Raw genomic sequence first — 19,903 nt, 5'->3', positions numbered from 1 at the left:
TATGGGCTCATTCTTTCAGTGCATCTAAATTCTTCGGCAGTGTCTTCCATCCTCAGTATCTCTGCTGTTTACTCATTCCCCATAATAATTTCTCCCATCTCTGCCTCTAAGAGGCAGATGTTTACTTTAGCTCTTCTCCTTTTTATATACTTGTGAAAGCTCTTAACATTTTTTTAATATTCCTGGCTCATTTACTCTCCCCCCCCTTTTCATCAACTTTTTGATCACTTTTTACTGGTTTCTAAAACCCTCCCAATCCTCAGGCTACTGTTCATTTTCTTATTAAAAAAATAATCCAATTTATGTGCATAGAAATGTTGTTTTCCTTGATGGCGACTGACCCTGGCTAACATTGCAAGCGTCAGAAGGAGAGCGGCCGCACTTCCTCACCGTTTGTGACCTCGCGCCGCCCTGCGGTTTGTCTCTTGGCTCGAGCCGCTGGCAGCGCGGGCCAGCCGAGCGCGAGCCGTTCACCAGCCGGGAGCCGCCGCTCGCTCAGACACCAACACCGACAACTGTGACCAAAAACTCCCTGGGCTCAACGGTTCAAAAAAAAAATAGAGTTTGAGGTCGTTTTCTTTGCCATCCCACCCGGCAAACGGCTACGCCTCCGCTTCCTTTGGCAAGGCCGCGGCTGGTCACCGGCTTCGAGCTGCGAGCGGGTCCACGAAGATCGTGGAGGGAGAAGTGGAACCAGCAAAAACAGCGACATGGAGAGCAATGTGCGTGTGGAGAGGAACTGTCAGAGTAAAGGAGACACGTGGGCAAGTGGCAAGGGGAAGGGCACGACTGCCCTGAAAGAAGAAAGAAAGGTATGAGCTGTCATACCGCTAAATTCCCACTCTCTGCACCCCCCGGAGGCGATCCCTTGAACTTTCTACACGGCAGTCTTCAAATTGCAAGCCTATAACGCAAATAAACCTCTCTGCATTTATTTCAGAACTTTAAGAATGAAAGTCTTAGGGGAAATCAACAAGCAACTGTTGCCTGCCTGAACTTAAATGGACACATTACCACTTCAGAAAGATATGTGTTCTTGTTTTTTGGAATAGGCTATTCACCAGGATTTGACTGTGTTCGAGGGAAGGGGTTACCCTCATTCTGCTTTGCTATTGTGCTGGTTTGGCAGCCTGTGCATCGTGTAGCAATACTGATTGATGCACTGAATGTTCTAAACATTACAATTGTTGTATTCAGATAGATATCGTATATCACAACCAGGGAGTAACTTTGAATTACTGGGACTTAACTTCCTAGCTCTCCAGCGTGGGATGGTGGGCGGGGTGGTGGGGTTACCTAAAGATGCGTTGGGGAATCCCTTTCGGAAGTTCACGGGTAAGGTTTCCACGGCAATTGCCCAGAAGTGCATACTTCTGGTCAATTGCCCTGCATTAGGAACCGTCTGAAAATGTGATTTAAATTGAAAAATTTGGATGGTTTTGACTGGGTTACATCAATTGTTACCCAGAAAATACTTGAAAGCTTAAAGCCACTTCTAACTTCTGGATGACTATTGTACAGACCCAGACTGACCCCCCCCATGGGACTTGCCCCACACTCCTGACCCCACCCCCAGGAGACTTCTTTTCTGCCCCCCCCCAGGGTGTCTCCCCACCTCCGGACTACCCCACACACCCAGAATCCCCCTCCCAGGGGAGTCCTCCCCCCGCTCCCCGACTACACCCCGTCATGGGACTCCTCACCCCTCCCACTCCCCACTGGCAAGCCTGACTCTCACCCCGCCCCCCCCAGGTGCCATTTGCTTTAACCATTGGTATCAGAGGAACAGCATCCAAAGCAACGGATCTGAATAAATGAATGTTTAATCATACCTATGTACATGGCAAGGTAAACTACTGCCTCCAAATGTTGCTTCTTGTTTTGTATTTCCTTATGAAATCAGGTCGCCGGATCATAAGGTGATGTTCCGCATTGCCGGAGCTAATGCAGTTATATTTCAATGATTACTATGGATTAAATGGGAAGGCCCCTACTATATGAAAGAGATGCTGCTTGCAATCCTCTGTTTCACATTAAGAACATTTTTTAATGCTTTGGCTAAGTATCATGAAACATGTACTCTTGGACATAACGAAAAGAGGAATAAGGGAAATTCTAATACGGTTATGTTGTAGCTGGGCTTGGAAAATGGATGGTTGGCATATCATATCACTGCATAAATGCTAGTAGGTCGGAGAATTCTATTAATGCTTCAAATTTAATTCGGGAGGACCAACTTTATTTTTGAAAATGCACAGTTGCTATTGAAGTTTCCACCTTGTAACTGAAAACAAAGTGCCAAACTTCTGAACGATATTACTGCTTCCAATTGACAAGACACCGATTGTACATCAACCAGTCAACAGCAACAATTCATTTAATTCCAATTGACTTATGAATGACAATTGTCGCATTGCAGAGGGGAGCTAAATGTAGGTATTACAGTGAGTGCAAACGGACAGCTGCAAAAATCTGCCAATAGCAATCAGTTATCCAAGATATAGAGGGTGGGAGCCCCAAAATTGACGTGTTTCTCAACCATGCACTAATCGCTTAAAAAGTGGCAAGTTTGTTGTGAAGCAGCTTACCATTTTTGGCGATTGGCAGCGGTTAATTCGAGGAATGTGCTCTGTTAACTAAAGTTTATCATATAATTAGGCGAAAAGACTCCTTGTTTTCAAAAAGTGAGCAGACACAAATTCTTTAATTTAGACGCTGTTTCTGTGTTCTTTTTACTGTGAGAGGCGAGTTCATCCAAATTTAAATTGCTTTTGAAGCAGTTGTTGCTGGTTTTACAGTATTGTAGGTGGTGCTTGCATCAATTTCAGTGTCAATGTCATTGCCAGTGTCAACCCTGCAGTGATGTATCGAGCTCGTAAACAGAAACCAGCCCACATCTCCCCGTCTTGCACAATTACCGTTGCCTGTAAAACAGACCACAGAGACAAAATACTTGTATTTTCCTTCTCCCAGGGTTTGTTCTCTAAACTTGTGAAGAAGTGAGAGGGAGTTGGAGGGTGGGGAAACATTCATCCCTCAGAAACATGCAGAAAAAAACTGGCCAGAACTTAATCAGAAAATGCTGGAAATACTCAGCAGGTCTGACAGCTTCTGTGAAGAGAGAGACCAGAGTTAACGTTTGCAGGCTGATGACCTTTGGTCAGAACTGACACATTTATTTTGTCTTTGTGAGTTATTTGCCGCAAGTCTGATTATCCACAACTCAATGTACGGAATTACTTACTCGTCACGATGATGTCTCAAAGTTGGTGGGGGTAGTGGGGGATGGGGGGAGTTTAGTTTGGGAATGTGGTGGGGGCTGGGGAACTTCTAGTCACTTCTTAAATTGTGTGGAGCTATACAGCAAGATATTCCTATTGGCTGGATATAAATAATCTGAAGCGAATGCTATGGATGTACTTTATACTCAGTATGTATGAGTCCGAGTACAATTGCCTCCCATTGACCTGATCATTATTTGTGGTGCAATGAGGCTTTTTTAGGTATTGAATAGTTTGGATGGCAGGACCTTAAAGCAAGGTCAACCATAGAATCATAGAATGGTTACAGCAGAGAAGGAGGCCATTCAGCACAGTGTCTCTGTGTTGGTTCTCTGCAACAGCAACTCAGCTAGTTCCCTTTTGAAAACTGCAATTGAATCTGTCTCCAGCAAACACACAGGCAATGCATTCCAGATCCAAACCACTTGTTGCATAAAGAAGTTTATCCTCATGTCGCCTCTGGTTCTCTTATTAATCACCTTAGTGTTCTTGATGTTCTGCCAATGGAAACAGTTTCTCCTCATTTATGCTATCCAGATCCCTCATGATTTTGAACATGTCTAACAAATGTCCTCTCAACCTTCTCTTCTCCAAGGACACCAGCCCCAGCTTCGCCAATCTATTCACATAACTGAAGTCCCTCATCCTTGCAATCACTCTCGTGAATCTTTTCTGGACTCTTTCTAAAACCTTCACCTCTTTCCTGTTGAGGCTGAATCAGTGTTTTATGAAGGTTCGTAACATTCTTGCTTATGTACTCTGTGCCCCTATTTATAAATCCCATATTCAGTATAATTTATTAATTGCTTTCTCAACTTGCCCTATCACCTTTAATGATTTATTCACATAGACACCTATGTTCCTTTGCTCCTGTATTTCCTTTAGAATTGTACCCTTTACTTTATGTCACCTCTCCTTGGTCTTCGGACCTAAATGTATCCCTTCACATTGCTCTACATTAAATTTCATCTGCCAAGTGTCTGCCCATTTCACCAGCCTGGCTATGACCTCTTGAAGTCTATTATGATCCTCCTCACAGCTCATGATACTTCTAAGTTTTGCATCATCTTTAAATTTTGAAATTGTGCCTTGTACACCAGGTCTAGGTTATTAATATAAATCAAGAAAAACATTGGCCCCTCCACATACCATCTCCCAGTCAGAAGGAGGTATTTTTTTCCGTATTTCATGTTTTAATAGGTTTGAATTAAATAATTAAACTGCTGCATAATGAAATTGTAGCTATGCTAAAGATTAATGATTCAAAATACCACATGGTTCAAAATAAAATGCCAACCAGCACTAATATTTTTCACTTAATGCTAGTTTTACTGAGGTCTGGGGACTCAAATGATTAATATATAAGAAAATAACATATTTAAATATTCCAGTACATCAGACAGATAAGGCCCTTTGCAAGAGGGACATGGCAGTATTGAATTGTACATCTTTATTCTGTTTGCAGAAATTTTGAGCTTTCTCAAAGCTCTATGTAACTTACTTAAGATCAATACCTGTTTTGAATAAAATAATATTTCCAATGTCAAATAACAATAGTAGATTTAGAAATGGTGTGGCCAACACATTTTCTTAGAGCTCCTGCACCTCAAAATTTGGCACTACACTATAGGCTGTTCGCTTGCATCTGTTGCCCTTGCCCTCCTTGGTGGTAGAGGTCATGTGTTTGGGAGATGTTGTCGAAGGAGCCTTGGAGAGTTGCTGCAGTGCATCTTGTAGATGGTGCACAATGCTTAAACTGTGCGTTGGTGGTGGAGGAAGTGAATGTTGAAGGTGGTGGATGGGGTGTCAATCAAGCGGACTGCTTTGTCCTGGATGGTGTCGAGCTTCTCAAATGTTGGAGCTGCAGTGATCCAGGCAAGTGGAGAGTATTCCATCACATTCCTGACTTGTGCCTTGTAGATAATGGACAGGCTTTGGGGAATCAGGAGGTGAGTTACTTGCTGCAGAATTCCCAGCCTCTGACCTGGTCTTGCAGCTACAGTATTTATAGGGCTGGTCCAGTTCAGTTTCTAATCAATAGGTAGCTCCCAGGATATTGATAGGATATTGATCCTACTTCTAATGATCTTATGATCTCTGATTGGGATGGATGAATAACGGAGGTTTGCAGCCACTTATGATTTTACTGAGGAAGCTAGCTAAGACAGAAAGTGAAACCTTGATAAATTGGAGTGAAGTTGCCCCCAAGGATATGGTCATCACTTTCAGGATGGAATAGCTGCTCAGAATGCAAACTGGATGTGGGTCTTTTCCTGTTGATTTACACAGTGCAGAAAAGCACGAGTGATCCCATTCTAACATTATTGAAAGGAAATCCCGAATTCATAGATGTCCAAGGATGGCTGGATGGATGGAACAGTGTCACTTTAGAGTCATCTGTGTTAGGTACATGTATTGTAAAGCACGTCCCTCATTCCTAGTGGGATGCATACTGGTGTCAGAGGAAATTTTTCAAGAATAGTCACGCCAGTTCCTTTCCCGCAAGGCTTAGTCTTTAATACTTGGATGAACATCAGATTTTTTATGGAATACTTTCATTCTTTGTTTGTATTGTGCATAAAGCTTGCACAAGCAGAAACTTCCCAGAAAGGCCATTAGTACCATGGACAATATTCCAGTACATCAGACAGGTAAGGCCCTTTGCAAGAGGGACATGGCAGTATTGAATTGTGCATCTTTATTCTGTTTGCAGAAATTTTGAGCTTTCTCAAAGCTCTATGTAACTTACTTAAGATCAATACCTGTTTTGAATAAAATAATATTTCCAATGTCAAATATTTGAGTAAAACACTCCTTGAACTTGAATGCTTCGTAAAACCTTAAATAAACAGCATCTTCAAAACAACAAAAACAAATAGAAATAACTAGAAACAAATCAAAAACATAACAGCAGAACTCTGAAGCGACTGAATTTCTGCTTTAACAAATGCTCCAGGTGGAATTATCAAGTCGGTGATAGTTTTGTCTTTGCATGAGATGTTTGAAGGTTTGGTAAGGGAATATTGTGTTGTAAGGAAGAAATAATCTGCATTTAGGTGTAGGATGGGTTAATAAATGTAGTGTGGAGCAGCTGCTTTAGGCTTGCATGAGTGGGTTTGTTTTTGTGTTTGAAAATAGAACTGATTTGTACTGTTACTCAACTCATGCTTTCAACAGATGTAACTTTTAAATAGATAATAATTGATAAGGGAACTGAGTTGAAGGCTGTAAGCCCTTTGAGGGATTCGGATGACAATTGTTAAGAATGGTTTATAAACACCTGCAAATCTCCTACGGCATATGTTAATTGTGAGTCAGAGGACACACTATCAGTAGGGATGTTTATGCCATGTCGGGGAAACCATCCGGGCCATTGATCTACAGTAACTGAATAAGTCAAATTTCATTTTTACTAAATAGTATTCTGGGATTTACCAAGTTTAAATTGGGAATACACAGCAAAGTAGTAGTTGGAGTTAAAGTTCCAACTTTGGAATTTGCATGGGCTTTCCAATGCACTCCTGCTGTAACCCTGACAGATCCCAGAAATGGGCAAGGACTCATATACCTGTCTGTACCTTTTCTGGGTGTTTCCAGCTCTCGTGTGGAACATCAGACCATTGCAAATATGATTCTCTGTGAAATAATGTGTACCTCCAGAAAGTCACAAGTTGTCTTAACTGGGGGCATGAGAGGTGTTAGGGATTCAGACCAAGGAGCAATTTGTTCCTCTGAAGAAAAAGTAGTTTGGAAAAATAAATGTTTACAACTTCCCTACAAAGGGCAAGAAAAATAATTTCTCAGATTGGAGAAAGCTGCCTCTTTTATTCTTGAAATGGTAGCAGGTGCCGCAGTACTGGGGTGTTTGCCCATCAACTTCGTACAAGTGAAGCACCCTCATACTTGACCCACACATACTGGCAGGGTTAGAGCTGGTAGGCACTGACATAATTGGTGGGATAGCAGCCCATCCAAATTCAAAGTCTGGTATTTAGCAGTAATGTAGGGTGGGCACCACTTGTGGCTTTGTAACATGGTTAGATGTGTCCTAGACATTGGTAGTGCAAGGTGGGGTGGGTGAAGAGATGATTTGCCTTCTGGCAGAGCTGAAGTGGAGTTAGGCAGCATTGCAATGCACTGCTAGAGTTTGGCATCATGGTGGAAATCTTTTGGTCTGCCATTTCTATGGAGGGAGGAGCTGGGAATTTGGCAGTACTTTGAAAAGGTGGAATGGGCGATACAGGAGACTATGCAAGACAATGAATTCTAAAATAAATTTTTAAAAAAGTATATATATATATCTTTTATTAAAGAATGAAACATGCAATTCAAAGTCTTGGTGGAAACAGTAAATTGCAACTTTAAATAGGTTCTAAGAAAAGAGAAGGTACAATCTTATTTCAAATAGAGAATTCAGTTTTAAATTTCAATTGTTACAGTAAAAGTATTTTAAGTAGAATATCCATCACATATTAAAGTAACATCTACCTTAATCCCCAAGTGAGTGAGAGATGTTTGAGCTAGTCAAGTGAATCTGAGTAATCCGACATTTGATTCAACTTGTGTAATGTTTTTGAGGCTGCATTGCTAATTTTTAATGTTGTGGGGTGGTCTCTTAATTGTAATTAAGTTCTTCCTATTTTATGTTCCAAATTTGGTTTTGATCACTACTAATTTCTACTTAAGGACAGCTCACTCTTATTCTAAGAAGATGTACATAACCATCAATTTCTAGTAAGTTATAGACGCCACAGATTCCGGGAAAGTGAATACATGAAATTGTGCTGGTCAAATTTTTACCTTAGTCAGGGGCTTGCTTCTTAAGATTGCAAATGGTTTTGGGTTGTAAAAATTCCTAGCTAAGTGTGGTCTCCTTATCAATTCCTACATTATACTGTCTTCCTGACATTAAAAAAGATGTGTGCAGTTTTTTGGGTTTATGTCTTTTCTTATTAGTGGATCTTCATTGCTGTTAAGAAGACTCAAGGCTTAACTTGCCAGGATGTGTAGCTGGGCCTTTGTAACTGCTTTTGACCTTTTCAAAAAATGAACCATTTAAATTCTTTAAGCTCTTATTTATAGGAAAATAACTCTCTTAACCTTTATAACCCTTCATTATGGCTGTACTTCTTTACACAGACTCTTTCACAGAGTAGTTGAGCAGAGACCATTAGGTCTTTTAAGGAAAAGTAATGCGTATTTCGAGCTGAGGAAGGTACAAGGCTATGGTGAATGAGCAAGGAGAAAGGTTTGATTTGGATTGGTCCAGCAAAAAGCTTACATAGAGAAGATGGGCCATGCAAAATCCTTCTATACCGTAAACTAACATGGTTCTATAATAATGTGGCTTTTGGAAATGATTTTCGGTACATGACAGGAAAATTTTACACTTAGTAATCGTCACAGTTTCACACAAGTGGCTAAAGTTATTCAGGAACATTACCAAATAGTTAACTTCAATTTTCTGTACCAGTAAAATTTTTGGAAAGTAAAATTCTAATCTAATAGTTGTGAAATGCTTGAATAGTGTTTTCACAAATAACATTTTTATTTTCATTTTTAGGGTTTACCCTTCATCAGAATTTTCTTCGTTAGCTAAGCACAGTTAGGGCTTTGTCTATGCCCCCACCCCTACACCTCTGCAACTGTACCTGATGAAAAGCCAATTTTATTTTAAAATTTAAAATGCACTATGATAGTCCATTAGCTTGCAGTTTTAAATGTATAAAGTCAGAAAAAAGTTCCATTTACTTCAATATTAGAAATGTCACCAACATTCAGTTGCCTGTTGCTATAACTGTGCAAGTTTATTTAAGTATCATGCAGAGCTCTTCCTTGAGCAGTATTAGGGCAACAGTATAATTAATTACTGTTCTGTTATTTTTGTTATCTTAATGCAAATACACAGGGCTAGATTTTGTGGTCAACGATGAGACATAAGTGCTCACTACTGACCTCTAAGAAAGCTGCCACATAGATGTAGCGATTTTCAAGGCATGGACTTGCCTTTCCCAATAGTAGCTTAAATTTAGTGCCAAGTCAAGGGAATTTCCAGGAATTCAACAACAGTAACTTTATCAAGCAGGGTAAGCAGCCAATTATATTGAAGTATTCTCAGAGATAGAAAAGCAGGAAGTTAAAAGCACTTTATCCTTGATGTTTGATTTCAGTTTTCAGATATTGAAATAACTGATTGATTGGATTTAGTTAGTTAAAATATCAAAGTATGCACACTTTTTTTTTAAAAAGATTGATTTTTTTCACCATACTGGATAAATTTGACAATCCACATATCTAAAAATAGCTTTTCCGAGCCAGTGAGGGGTGTTTAGCAGGAATTATGAACATAGTGAGCTGTTAAAAAGCCAGTTACATCTCATTCAACAAGGTGTAACATGGTGAAAGTTTTCATGAACTCGCTGCTTGGGATTGTAGGGCGACCCCTTCAGCACACCATGTAGAGAGGCGTAGAATCATTGCCAGTAGCTTCTGGATTTCCATGTCATTCTGTGCATGTGTGAATTGTGGAAGTCGCTGTCAGTTTTAGTGGAGTAATGACAGTGAACAGTTTCACCTGCATTACCACCTCATAATTTGGACCAAGGTCAATGTATAAATGCACCTGAGAACACAGGAACACAGGCAAACACAAGAGGTAGGAGTACTGTGATGATTGATGTGATTATTTTTAATATTTTGGGAATATGGTGGTATTCTGTAAAGAAAGATGTATGTGTGTATATGTATTCATGCTTAATTAAACTGGGGAGGTGGGGAGATTAGTAAAGACATCTTATCTGTGGGAACTGAGGGATGAAAGGTAAAGGAGCTAGATGCATGCATTTGTAATGAGAGATTCTGGTATAGTGGCTTTACAAAAAAATAGGTTGGGTTTTAAAATTGCATTATAAGATAAGTAGAGGCTTGACTTTTCAACCATCAAATTTCGGAGGGGAGTTTAGAAGTGACAAGGAGCTCTTACAACTTAAAAAGATTTCACAAGTAAACAAGGGAAGGTAATTAAATTTTATTTGACCCAAAAATGGAGACAATAGGAAAACATGAAAGATTTTTATATTTTGGAGAAGTTGAGTTCAAAGAGGTGCTTAGGACAATGGAATCCAAGATGAAAGGGGAAACAGATGTTTAAGGAAAGATGTTGAGCTGAGTTTGAGGGTGTGTGGGGGAGATATCCTGAGACCAGCTCTGTGCTGAGGGAAGGTGTGAAAACTGAAACAGCTATCCAGTGAGACCAGAAAAGTCTTTGTTTCAGAAAGCAAATTGTTTCTGAACTTTCTCAGATTGCCACAGAGTGGAAGAGTATGAGAAGTCGTGTGGTATACCTTTACTAAAGTGATAGCAGTTTTTGCCTTGGGATATGGCTGAATCACAAGTATTGACTACACCTACTGTAGTAGAGGAACCAGTTGAGATGCAATCAACAGAGGTTTTATAGAAATAGCATCCTGGATAGTTTCCAGATTGTGTTGTGACGAGGTCACAGAGACACAAACTTAAACAGGAAGAGGAAGAATCTAAGAGACAGGGGTGAGATATTGAGCCTCAGTTGGCTGGATCTATCTTTGAAAAGATTACTAATGAAGAGAAGATTAGAGAAAATGAGGCTGAGGTGTTTAGTTCATTGAAATTAGTGGAGTTACAGCAACAGGATCCAGAATTAAAACAATTGTACTTTGACAGAGAGGATAAACAGAAGGAGATACTGGTGGTGGTAGGTAAGGAGGAGGAAACAGAAATTAAAGATTCTGAAATTGACCTTACTCTGATTAAATTGGACAATGAGGAAGTACTTAATCTAAATGTGATTGTTAAATGTTACCTTCCAGAAAACTGTCTAAGTGATTTACAAGAGCTGTTGCAATCACACAAAGCAATTTGTGGAAATAGACCAGGGAAGACAAATTTGGCTTTGCATGATGTTGATGTGGGGGATTTAGTTTCAACAAGGCAACACCCATATAGATTAAATCCAGTAAAATTGGCTCAAGTGCGGAAATAAATTGAATTTATGCTTCAAAATGACATAATTGAGCCCAGTCACAGTAATTGAAGTTCACCCATTGGAATGGTGCCAGAACCGGATTGATCACAAACACTATGTATTGATTACCACAAAGTAAACACAGTAACAAAGGTGGATTGATATCCTATTCCACGATTGGAGGATTGTATCGAGAAAGTGGGACAATCAGTGTTTATCACAAAAATTGACTTACTGCGACAATACTGGCAAGTATCCTTATCGGAAAGGGCAAAAGAGATATGAGCGTTTGTAACGCTGGATGGTTTATATCAATGCAAAGTAATGCCCTTAGGTATGAAAAATGTACTAGCAACATTTCAGAGCTATCAAATAAAGTGACTGAAGGACTGAGCAATTGTGCTGTTTATATTGATGACTTAGTAGTATTCAGCCAAACCTGGGAGGAACATCTACAGCATTTAAAGGAACTGTTTGACCAACTACAAGGAGACAATTTGGTTGTAAATTTGGCTAAAAGTGTATTTGTGAAAACAAAACTTACATATTTAGGCCACACTGTTGGACATGGTCAAGTGCCTTCGTGAGATGTGAAAGTAAAAGCTATTGTAGAGATCCCAGTGCCTACAACAAAATGGGAAGTTTTGAGATTTCTGGGCATGAGTGGATTTTATCAGAAATTCGTGCCAAATTTCAGCAGAGACGTTGCTCCACTGGCTGGATTATTGAAAAAGAACAGGAGATTCCAGTGGACTATCTGACTGCGTTTGACAGTTTGAAAGCTGTACTAACCACTACATCTGTTCTGGTAGCACCTGATTATACGAAGCAATTTAAAATGGCTGTTGACGCCAGTGATGTGGGTGTTGGTGCTGTGTTGCTACAAGAAAATGAACTGGGACTTGAGAAATCAGTGGGGTGTTTCTCATGGAAGTTGAATGTGCATCAGAGGAAATATTCAACTATAGATAAAGAGACATTGGGCAGAATTTTCCCCCTGTTGGGGGGGAAGTTGATGGGCGGACACGTGCAGGCGCGCTTCCGATTGGCGCCCCCAATCAGAGGCACGACGCCATTTTACGTGGGCGGGCCAATTAAGGCCCATCCAGCGTGACGTCTGCAGGGAAGCGCTTTGTGCTCCCTGTGCGGGCTGGGGAATCCCTAAAATCGAGAGTGCGCTCTTTTGCGCATGCGCACGAAAGAGGGCACTCATCTCCCTAATTGCTGCCTCAGGGAGATCGCCTCTACTGTCAACAATATTTAAAAATAAAAAAAAAATGCCCTTACATGTCCCCTCATGTGACAATGTCACATGAGTCGGGACATGTTCATAATTTCCATAACAACTTTATTAAAATTTTTAAAACCCTACATGAAACCTTATCCTGCCGGTGGATGAGGTTTCATGTTTTTTCTAGTTGCCGCCGGGGCTTCTGGCCTGCCCGCCAACCTTACGGTTGGATGGGCAGGTCCACTAAGTACTTTAATTGATCTGTCAATGGCCTCAGTTGGCCATTGATAGGTCGGTGGGTGCGCAGCTAATTTTACTGCGTCCCTACCTTCCTGAAAATTTAAATGGGGCGTGGTGACGTCGGGAGTTCCGCCCGACGTCACCGCGCATCATTTTACGCGTCAGTGAGCGAGCCCCGTCCCCGCTCACCAACGGTAAAATCCTGCCCATTAAGTTTGGTTTTAGCTTTGCAGTGTTTTGAAGTGTATGTTGCAAAGAACTCTTCAGAGACAGTTGTATAGACTGACCAAAATCCTTTGAAATTTCTGGAAAGGCTTCAAGATAAAAACGCCAGACTGTTCCGGTGGAGTTTGTATTGCAACCATTCAATTTAAAACTTATACATGTGGCTGGATGAAAGAATTGAACTGCAGATGCATTGTCAAGAGCTTAAACTCGAAAGGACTTGGATGTTGGGAACTTGAGAATGGACTGGAATGAGCTTTATTCTTACAACAGACTTGTATATATTTTCATGGCTGATGCATGTCTACCGTGGTGTAACAGTTTTTTAATAGATAAGTATGATAAGTAATATGAAGTGGGTTGAAAAAATGAAAACGTCTTTTTGAAATATGACTTTTTTTTTCTGTTGAGGGAGGTGTGAAGATGGATGTGATTGTTTTTAATATTTTGGGAATATGATGGTATTCTGTAAAGAAGGATGTGTGTGTGTGTATATGTGTCCATGATTAATTAAACTGGGGGGAAGGTTAGTGAAGACAGCTTGTCTGTGGGAACTGAGAGATGAAAGTTAAAGGAGCTAGATACATGCATTTGTAATGAGAGGCTCTGGTGAAGTGGCTTTACAAATAAATAGGCTGGGTTTTAAAATTTGCATTATAAGATAAGTAGCGACTTGACTTTTCAACTGTTAAATTTCAGAGGGGAGCTTAGAAGTGACAAGGAACTTCTTCAGCCTACAAAGGTTTCATAAGTAAACAAGGGAAGGTAATTCAATTTTATTTGACCCGAAAGTGAAGCCAATAGGAAAATAGGAAAACATGAAAACTTTTCCAAAACGTAAAAATCTGAGTTCAAAGAGGTGCTTAGGCCAATGGAATCTAAGAGGAAAAGGATATTTAAGGAAAACTGTTTTGCCGAGTTGTGAGGATGTGCGGGGAAGATGTCCTGGGACCAGTTCTGTGCTGAGAGAATATGTGTAAACTGAAACAGCTATCAGTGAGACCAGAAAAGTCTTTGTTTCAGAAAGCAAGTTGTTTTTGAACTTTCTTGGATTGTCACAACAGAGTGGAAGAGAGTGAGAAATTGTGTGGTATACCTTTTACTAAAGTAACAGCAGTTTTTGCTTTGGGTAATATTACTGGATTTATTGCTGAACTTTTATGGTTAAAAATCTATAAGGGTGTGTGTTCTGACCAAGTGGATTTTTTGGGGATGATTTGTAAGACTGTTTCACCTGTGTAACTTTAATCACTTGTGCTTACATTTTTTAAATTCTTCTTGTTAATAAATCTTTTAATGCTATAAAATCCTAAAGGTGTTACTGGAGTTCTAAGCTTCTGGGATCAGTGGCTTTCTCTCCTCGTTTTCAGATTCTGCTGGGATCTGGCTTGCTCACAAAATAACAATGGCTATGGTCGTAACAGTAGGATTAACTCATATGGCCCGTCGAGCCTGCTCAACCATTCATTGTGATCATGGCTGATCTTGGGCTTCTGTTCCACTTTCTCATCCTCTCCCCAAATGCTTTTGTTCCAAGAGCGACCAGAAGTTTGTTTATTCCAGCCTAAATATATTCAATGATGGACCATCCAGAACCCTCTGGGGGAGAGAATTCCAAAGATGCACAACCTTTTAGGTGAAGTAAATTCTCCCCATCTCATCCTAAATGACTGTCTCCTTATCCTGAGACGGTGGCCCCTTGTTTTAGATTCCCTAGCCAGTGGAAGCAACTTCTCATACACTGCACAGATATTGATTTCTCTATTTTACATATAAGATCCTTCTGATCTCCCGGAATGAGCTTGCTAATTAAATTCTGAATTGGAAGCAGTCTTGGGCCATAGGCCCACACCAACAGGCAGTTGAGTTGTCTAATCTTAGTTTACATAGGAACTTTTGCAGCCAAAGCAAAGAGAGCCAATAAATTCCACTGACCTGCATTGGAATCAAACCTTACTCCTGCAATCCTAATAAATTGCATGTTAAGCTCATTATGCTATCCAGTTCACATATATTCTCTATTTCTAATTGTATCATCGTGGTTGAGTAAATATACAGTTAAGACTGTACTGCATTCAAGTCAGAGTAACAGAATGCTCTCTCATGGTGTTGTAACTTGTTGGAAAATTATCCAGTTAGCTTCCATCTCTTGTAATGAAGAATTGTTTTGCTGCTATTTGGAATCCTGTGGTGAATGACGTTATTAATTGAAGCTGTAAAAGGACCAGAAAATTAAGGCACTGACTCAAACGATAGATGTGATCAAATAGTAACAATGGATGATTGCTTTTGTACTCCTAAATTGAGAAAAGATGGTGGATTTGTCTATTTTTGATGCCGGTGCAGATAAGTTCCGTTATTATTCTTAGGACTGAAGATGGGAAATCATATATGATTATTTTGCTCAATATCTAGCTTCACAAATTAAACAAAATTCTAACCATATTGACGACACCAATATATAAGATATTTTGTCTCTTGTATTCTGTGCTGTCTGTTTACCATCAAGGGGTAAGAGTCCATTAAAAATAAACTTTCAAGCTTAACCTTTGAAGCAATCCATCAGAACACAGAAGTATTAAACAGGTCATATATATACAATTTCATCTTCTTTCTCTGAATAACTGACTGCAGTATGAGATTTTTATTCAGCAGCATGGCTCAGGAGTGGTCAGAGGGAGATTATAGATTGCATACACATGAGAGAACGGAAGAGAAGATGACCTGGAGCTATCCAGTCAGTGGCTCCAGAGTGGACTGATTGTATTCTGAGAAACACCAAATTATGATGTTACAGGAAAACAGGTAGTTGATTGGTTGGTTAATATTTTTCTCACTTATCTTTCAAGACCTGAGTAATTTTAGTTTTTGTAAGATTTTATTAGTAGTAGTAAACTTTACTATTAGATTGGCTGGTGAGTATTTTCTATTTATCTTAATTAGGGAATTTCACTCAGGGTAGGTTGAACATTTATTGAAATAATAGGAATATAAGCACAAGCAGGACTAGAGACATTTCAGGAAAATAATTAAACACTATAAAGATGGCAGGGCAGGTGATGTGTGATGTCTGCAGAATATGGGAGCTTGTGGACACCCGTGTAATCCAAGACAAGTATGTCTGCAATAAGTGACTGTGGCAGGAGCAACTTTGGCTCAGAGTCATTGTCCTGGAGGCCAAGCTGCAGACACTGTGACACATCAGGGAGGGGGAAAGTTAAAAGGACGCTTTGTTCCAGGAAACATTCACACTCCTTAGGATACGGTCATCTGATTTGGTCCATGGTCAGAGATAGGAGGATGTGACTGCAAGTGAGGCAGGTATGGGGAGCGAGCCTCAGCCCTTGCAATTGTCCTACAGATTCGAGATTCTTGCAACCTGTATGGACAAAAGTGGGGTTGCAGATGACCATGGCAGCATGGTACAGGAAGCCATTGAAGTGGGGGGAGTTAATAGGTAGTAGTAGGAGGGGACAGTAAAGTCAGGGGGATAGACACAGTACTCTGCGGCTGAAATAATGAGTTCAGATAGCTGTGTTGCCTGCCCTCTGCTAGGTTTTGGGACTGCTGCTCTGGGCTGGAGAGGAACTTGCTGTGGGAGGGGGAGGATCCAGTTGTCATGGTCCATATAAGTACCAATGACAAAGGTAGGACCAGGAGGAGAGTATGAGCTGCTAGGGCTAAATTCAAAAGCAGAACCTCAAAGTTGATAATCTCTGGGTTATTACCTGAGCCACAAACAAATTGGCATAGGATAAAAAGAATAGAGAGTTAAATGCATGCTTCAAAAATTGGTGTGGGAGAAATGGGTTTTGATTTATGGGGCACTGCACCAGTACCATGGAAAGTGCGTAGTATTGGGATGTAGTATTGATTCACCTGAACTATGCTGGGGCCAGTGTTCTGGTGAGTCGTATAACTAGGGTGTAGAGAGGGCTTTAAGCAAAATAGTGGGAGAGAAGGATCAAGTGAGGGAAGATGTGATAACTTAAAGATGGAGGACAAGGCAAGAGATCAAGATAGCAATAAGAAAATTGATAATATGAGTGTGGCAGGAAGGTACAAAGCATACAAACTTAAGAGTGCACCAGCAGATAAGGTTAGTGGTTGCAAAAATAATAAAAAGATAGAATTAAAGGCACTCATATCTGAATATACACAGCATTCACAACAAGGTAGGTGAATTGACAGCTGTCAAGAAGATATAATAATGTCTATAATGTTATTGGAAATTATTTTAAAATAGAGTTTGGCGATGTCCGTGTCTATGTGTGTGTACTTAATTGGATTAGAGCCAGTTGGCCTAGAGGCTTTGATGTATAGAAGGGAAGTAGATTTGAATTGGTAATTAGATAGACATAGGGAAATAGAAGGTGAGGTGTAAAGGGGGCAATTTGCATTTTTAAATTGCCCATTCAAAAGAGAAAGTGAAATATTACACCTAACCAGGTGAAGCTCGGAATCAATGTGTTTATTTTTTTTAAAGCTCACTAGTAAAGTGGGTATTATGAAAGGGTTTTTATCATTAGAAGATTGTCAAAGTTTAAAAAAAACTAGTGACGATGAGAATTTGCATTCAATGAGTAAACTATGTATAAAGGGAGAGAAGGCTGTTGGTAATAGGAGGAGGGATTCTAAGATCTAAAGCTCCATCCTGTAAGCCTCAAGTCAGTCTGCAGGGACCCAGAACTGAAAGAAACTCATTTTGAATGTGACTATCCAGGGTGTGCTTTGCTAGGGGTCTGTTTAAATCTATGTGTTTTACTGTTGCCTTCATGGGGGTGTTACTGAGAATCAGATTATTTAGGGGATTTTTGTAGTTATTATAGTAGTAATTTTATAGACATATGTATATGCTTACAATCTTTTTGGTATTAATAAATGTTTAATTTAGTTTTATTAAAAACCTCCTGAGACTTGGTGATCTTATTATTGCCAAATTCAAAGCCTACATCTCAAAACATACAAATTGCAAAAATTGGTTATGACAGTTGTTTCAAGTTTCCCTCTGGGATTTGAACAACTCAGCCTTTACCATCGGCTGTGTCATAGTACAGCACAAATGGAAGTAAACAGGTACGATCTAATTGCTATTACAGAGACATGGCTGCATGATGACCAATGCTGGGAACTGAATGTTTAAGGGTATATGGCATTTAGGAAAGAAAAGCAAAAAGGAAGAGGAGGCTGGGTAGTGCTGTTAATAAAGGAGGAGATCATAACATGAGTGACAGGATCTTAGACTGGAAGATCAAGATGTAGAATCAGTTTGAATAGAGCTAAGGGACAGCAAGGGGCAGCAAAGATTGGTAGGAGCTATTTATAAGCCACCAAATAGTAGTGGTAATGTAGGGCATGGTATAAATCAAGAAATTAGATGTGCAGGTAACAAGAGTAATATAGTTAACATGGAGGACTTCAATCAACATATTGACTGGGTAAACCTAACTAGCACTAATGCTGTGGAGGATGAATTCCTGTAATGTATGCAAGATGTTTTTCCAGAACAGTATGTTGAGGACAGGCTGTTTTAGATCTAGTATTGTGCAATGAGAAAGGGCTAATTAATAATCTCATTGTAAAGGAGCCTCGAGGGAAGTGACCATAATATGATATAATTTTAAGTGATGTAGTTCAATCCGAAATGGGGTCGTAAATGTAAACAAAAGAAACTATGAAGGAATAAGGGGCATATTGTTTGTGGTAGATTGGGAAATTACATTAAAAGGTATGATGGTAGACAGGCAATGGCTAGCATTTAAAGAAGTAATGAATGGTTTATAACAAATTTACATTCCTTTGAGGCACAAAAACCCATCAGGAAAGGTGATCCAACCATGGCTAACAAGAGAAGTTAAAGATTGTATCAGATCAAAAGAAGAGGCTTCTAAAATTGCCAAAAAAGTAGTAAGCCTGAGGATTGGGAGCATTTTAGAATTAAGCAAAGGGGGATCAAGAAACTGACAAAGAAAGAGAAAAATAGAATATGAAAGTAAACGAGTGAGAAACATAAAATAGACTGTAAAAGCTTCTTTAGGTATGTAAAAAGGAAAAGATTGGCAAAGATAAATGTGGACATATGACAGGTAGAGACAGCAGAACTTATAATGGGGAATAAGGAAATGGCAGTGAAACTAAACAAATAAGTGTGGTTCCGTCTTCATGGAGGAAGATACACAACATCTCCTAGGAATACTAGAGGACCAGGGGACTAGCGAGAATGAGGAACTGAAAGAAATTAGTTAAAAAATAGTGCTGGAGAAATTAATGGGACTGAAAGTTGATAAATGCCCTGGACCTGATCATCTACATCCCAGAGTGTTGAAATATAGTCATTTGGCAATACAGAACTTGAATATTGTTGTACAAAAAGGCATGTTGTCGAAGCTTTTTGTCTTGCATTCATCAGGACAATTGGGATATTGTTGTTCCCTTTATAGTTTGGTATTATTACAAATTGTCCTGGTTTGTACAAGATGAAAAGCTTCAACAACATGTGCCTTTTTTCAGCAATACTTGTGTTGAAAGAGGTGGCTGTAGAGATAGTTGATGTGTTTGGTGGTCATCTTCTGAAATTTGATAGATTCTGGAACAGTTCCTGCAGATTGAAAGTTAGCAAATGTAACCCAGTTATTTAGGAAAGGAGGGAGAGAGAAAATGGGGAGCTACAGACCTATTGGCTTGACATCAATAATAGGGAAAATGCTAGAATCTATTATGAAGGATATGATACCTCGACACTTATGATCCAGTTAGGGACAAGTAATCCGGCCCATCTCACGTGCATCCACCCTCACATCATCTTCTCCCTCCCAGAAACATGACCCCCTTGTCCTCACTTATCACCCCACCAGCCTCCGCATTCAAAGGATCATCCTCCGCCATTTCTGCCAACTCCAGCATGATGCCACCACCAAACACATC

The 19,903-nt window shown here is 39.9% G+C and overlaps 1 protein-coding gene across 4 annotated transcripts in view; it reads left to right on the top strand.

Moving 5' to 3' along the window:
• Positions 1-558: 558 nt before the first annotated feature.
• The window catches only part of LOC144686695 (RNA-binding motif, single-stranded-interacting protein 1-like), a 637,597-nt gene continuing 618,252 nt past the window's right edge, over positions 559-19,903 (top strand). For all 4 annotated transcript variants that reach the window (XM_078552250.1, XM_078552249.1, XM_078552248.1 and 1 more), the window contains exon 1: positions 559-812. In XM_078552250.1, coding sequence (XP_078408376.1) covers positions 711-812 — 102 coding nt within the window. In that variant the 5' untranslated portion in view covers positions 559-710. The remainder of the gene's footprint in view (positions 813-19,903) is intronic.

This window comes from Cetorhinus maximus, chromosome 11 (genome assembly GCF_964194155.1).
Source record: "Cetorhinus maximus chromosome 11, sCetMax3.hap1.1, whole genome shotgun sequence".
NCBI lineage: Eukaryota > Metazoa > Chordata > Chondrichthyes > Lamniformes > Cetorhinidae > Cetorhinus > Cetorhinus maximus.
This window is presented reverse-complemented; position numbering and strand designations above follow the sequence as displayed.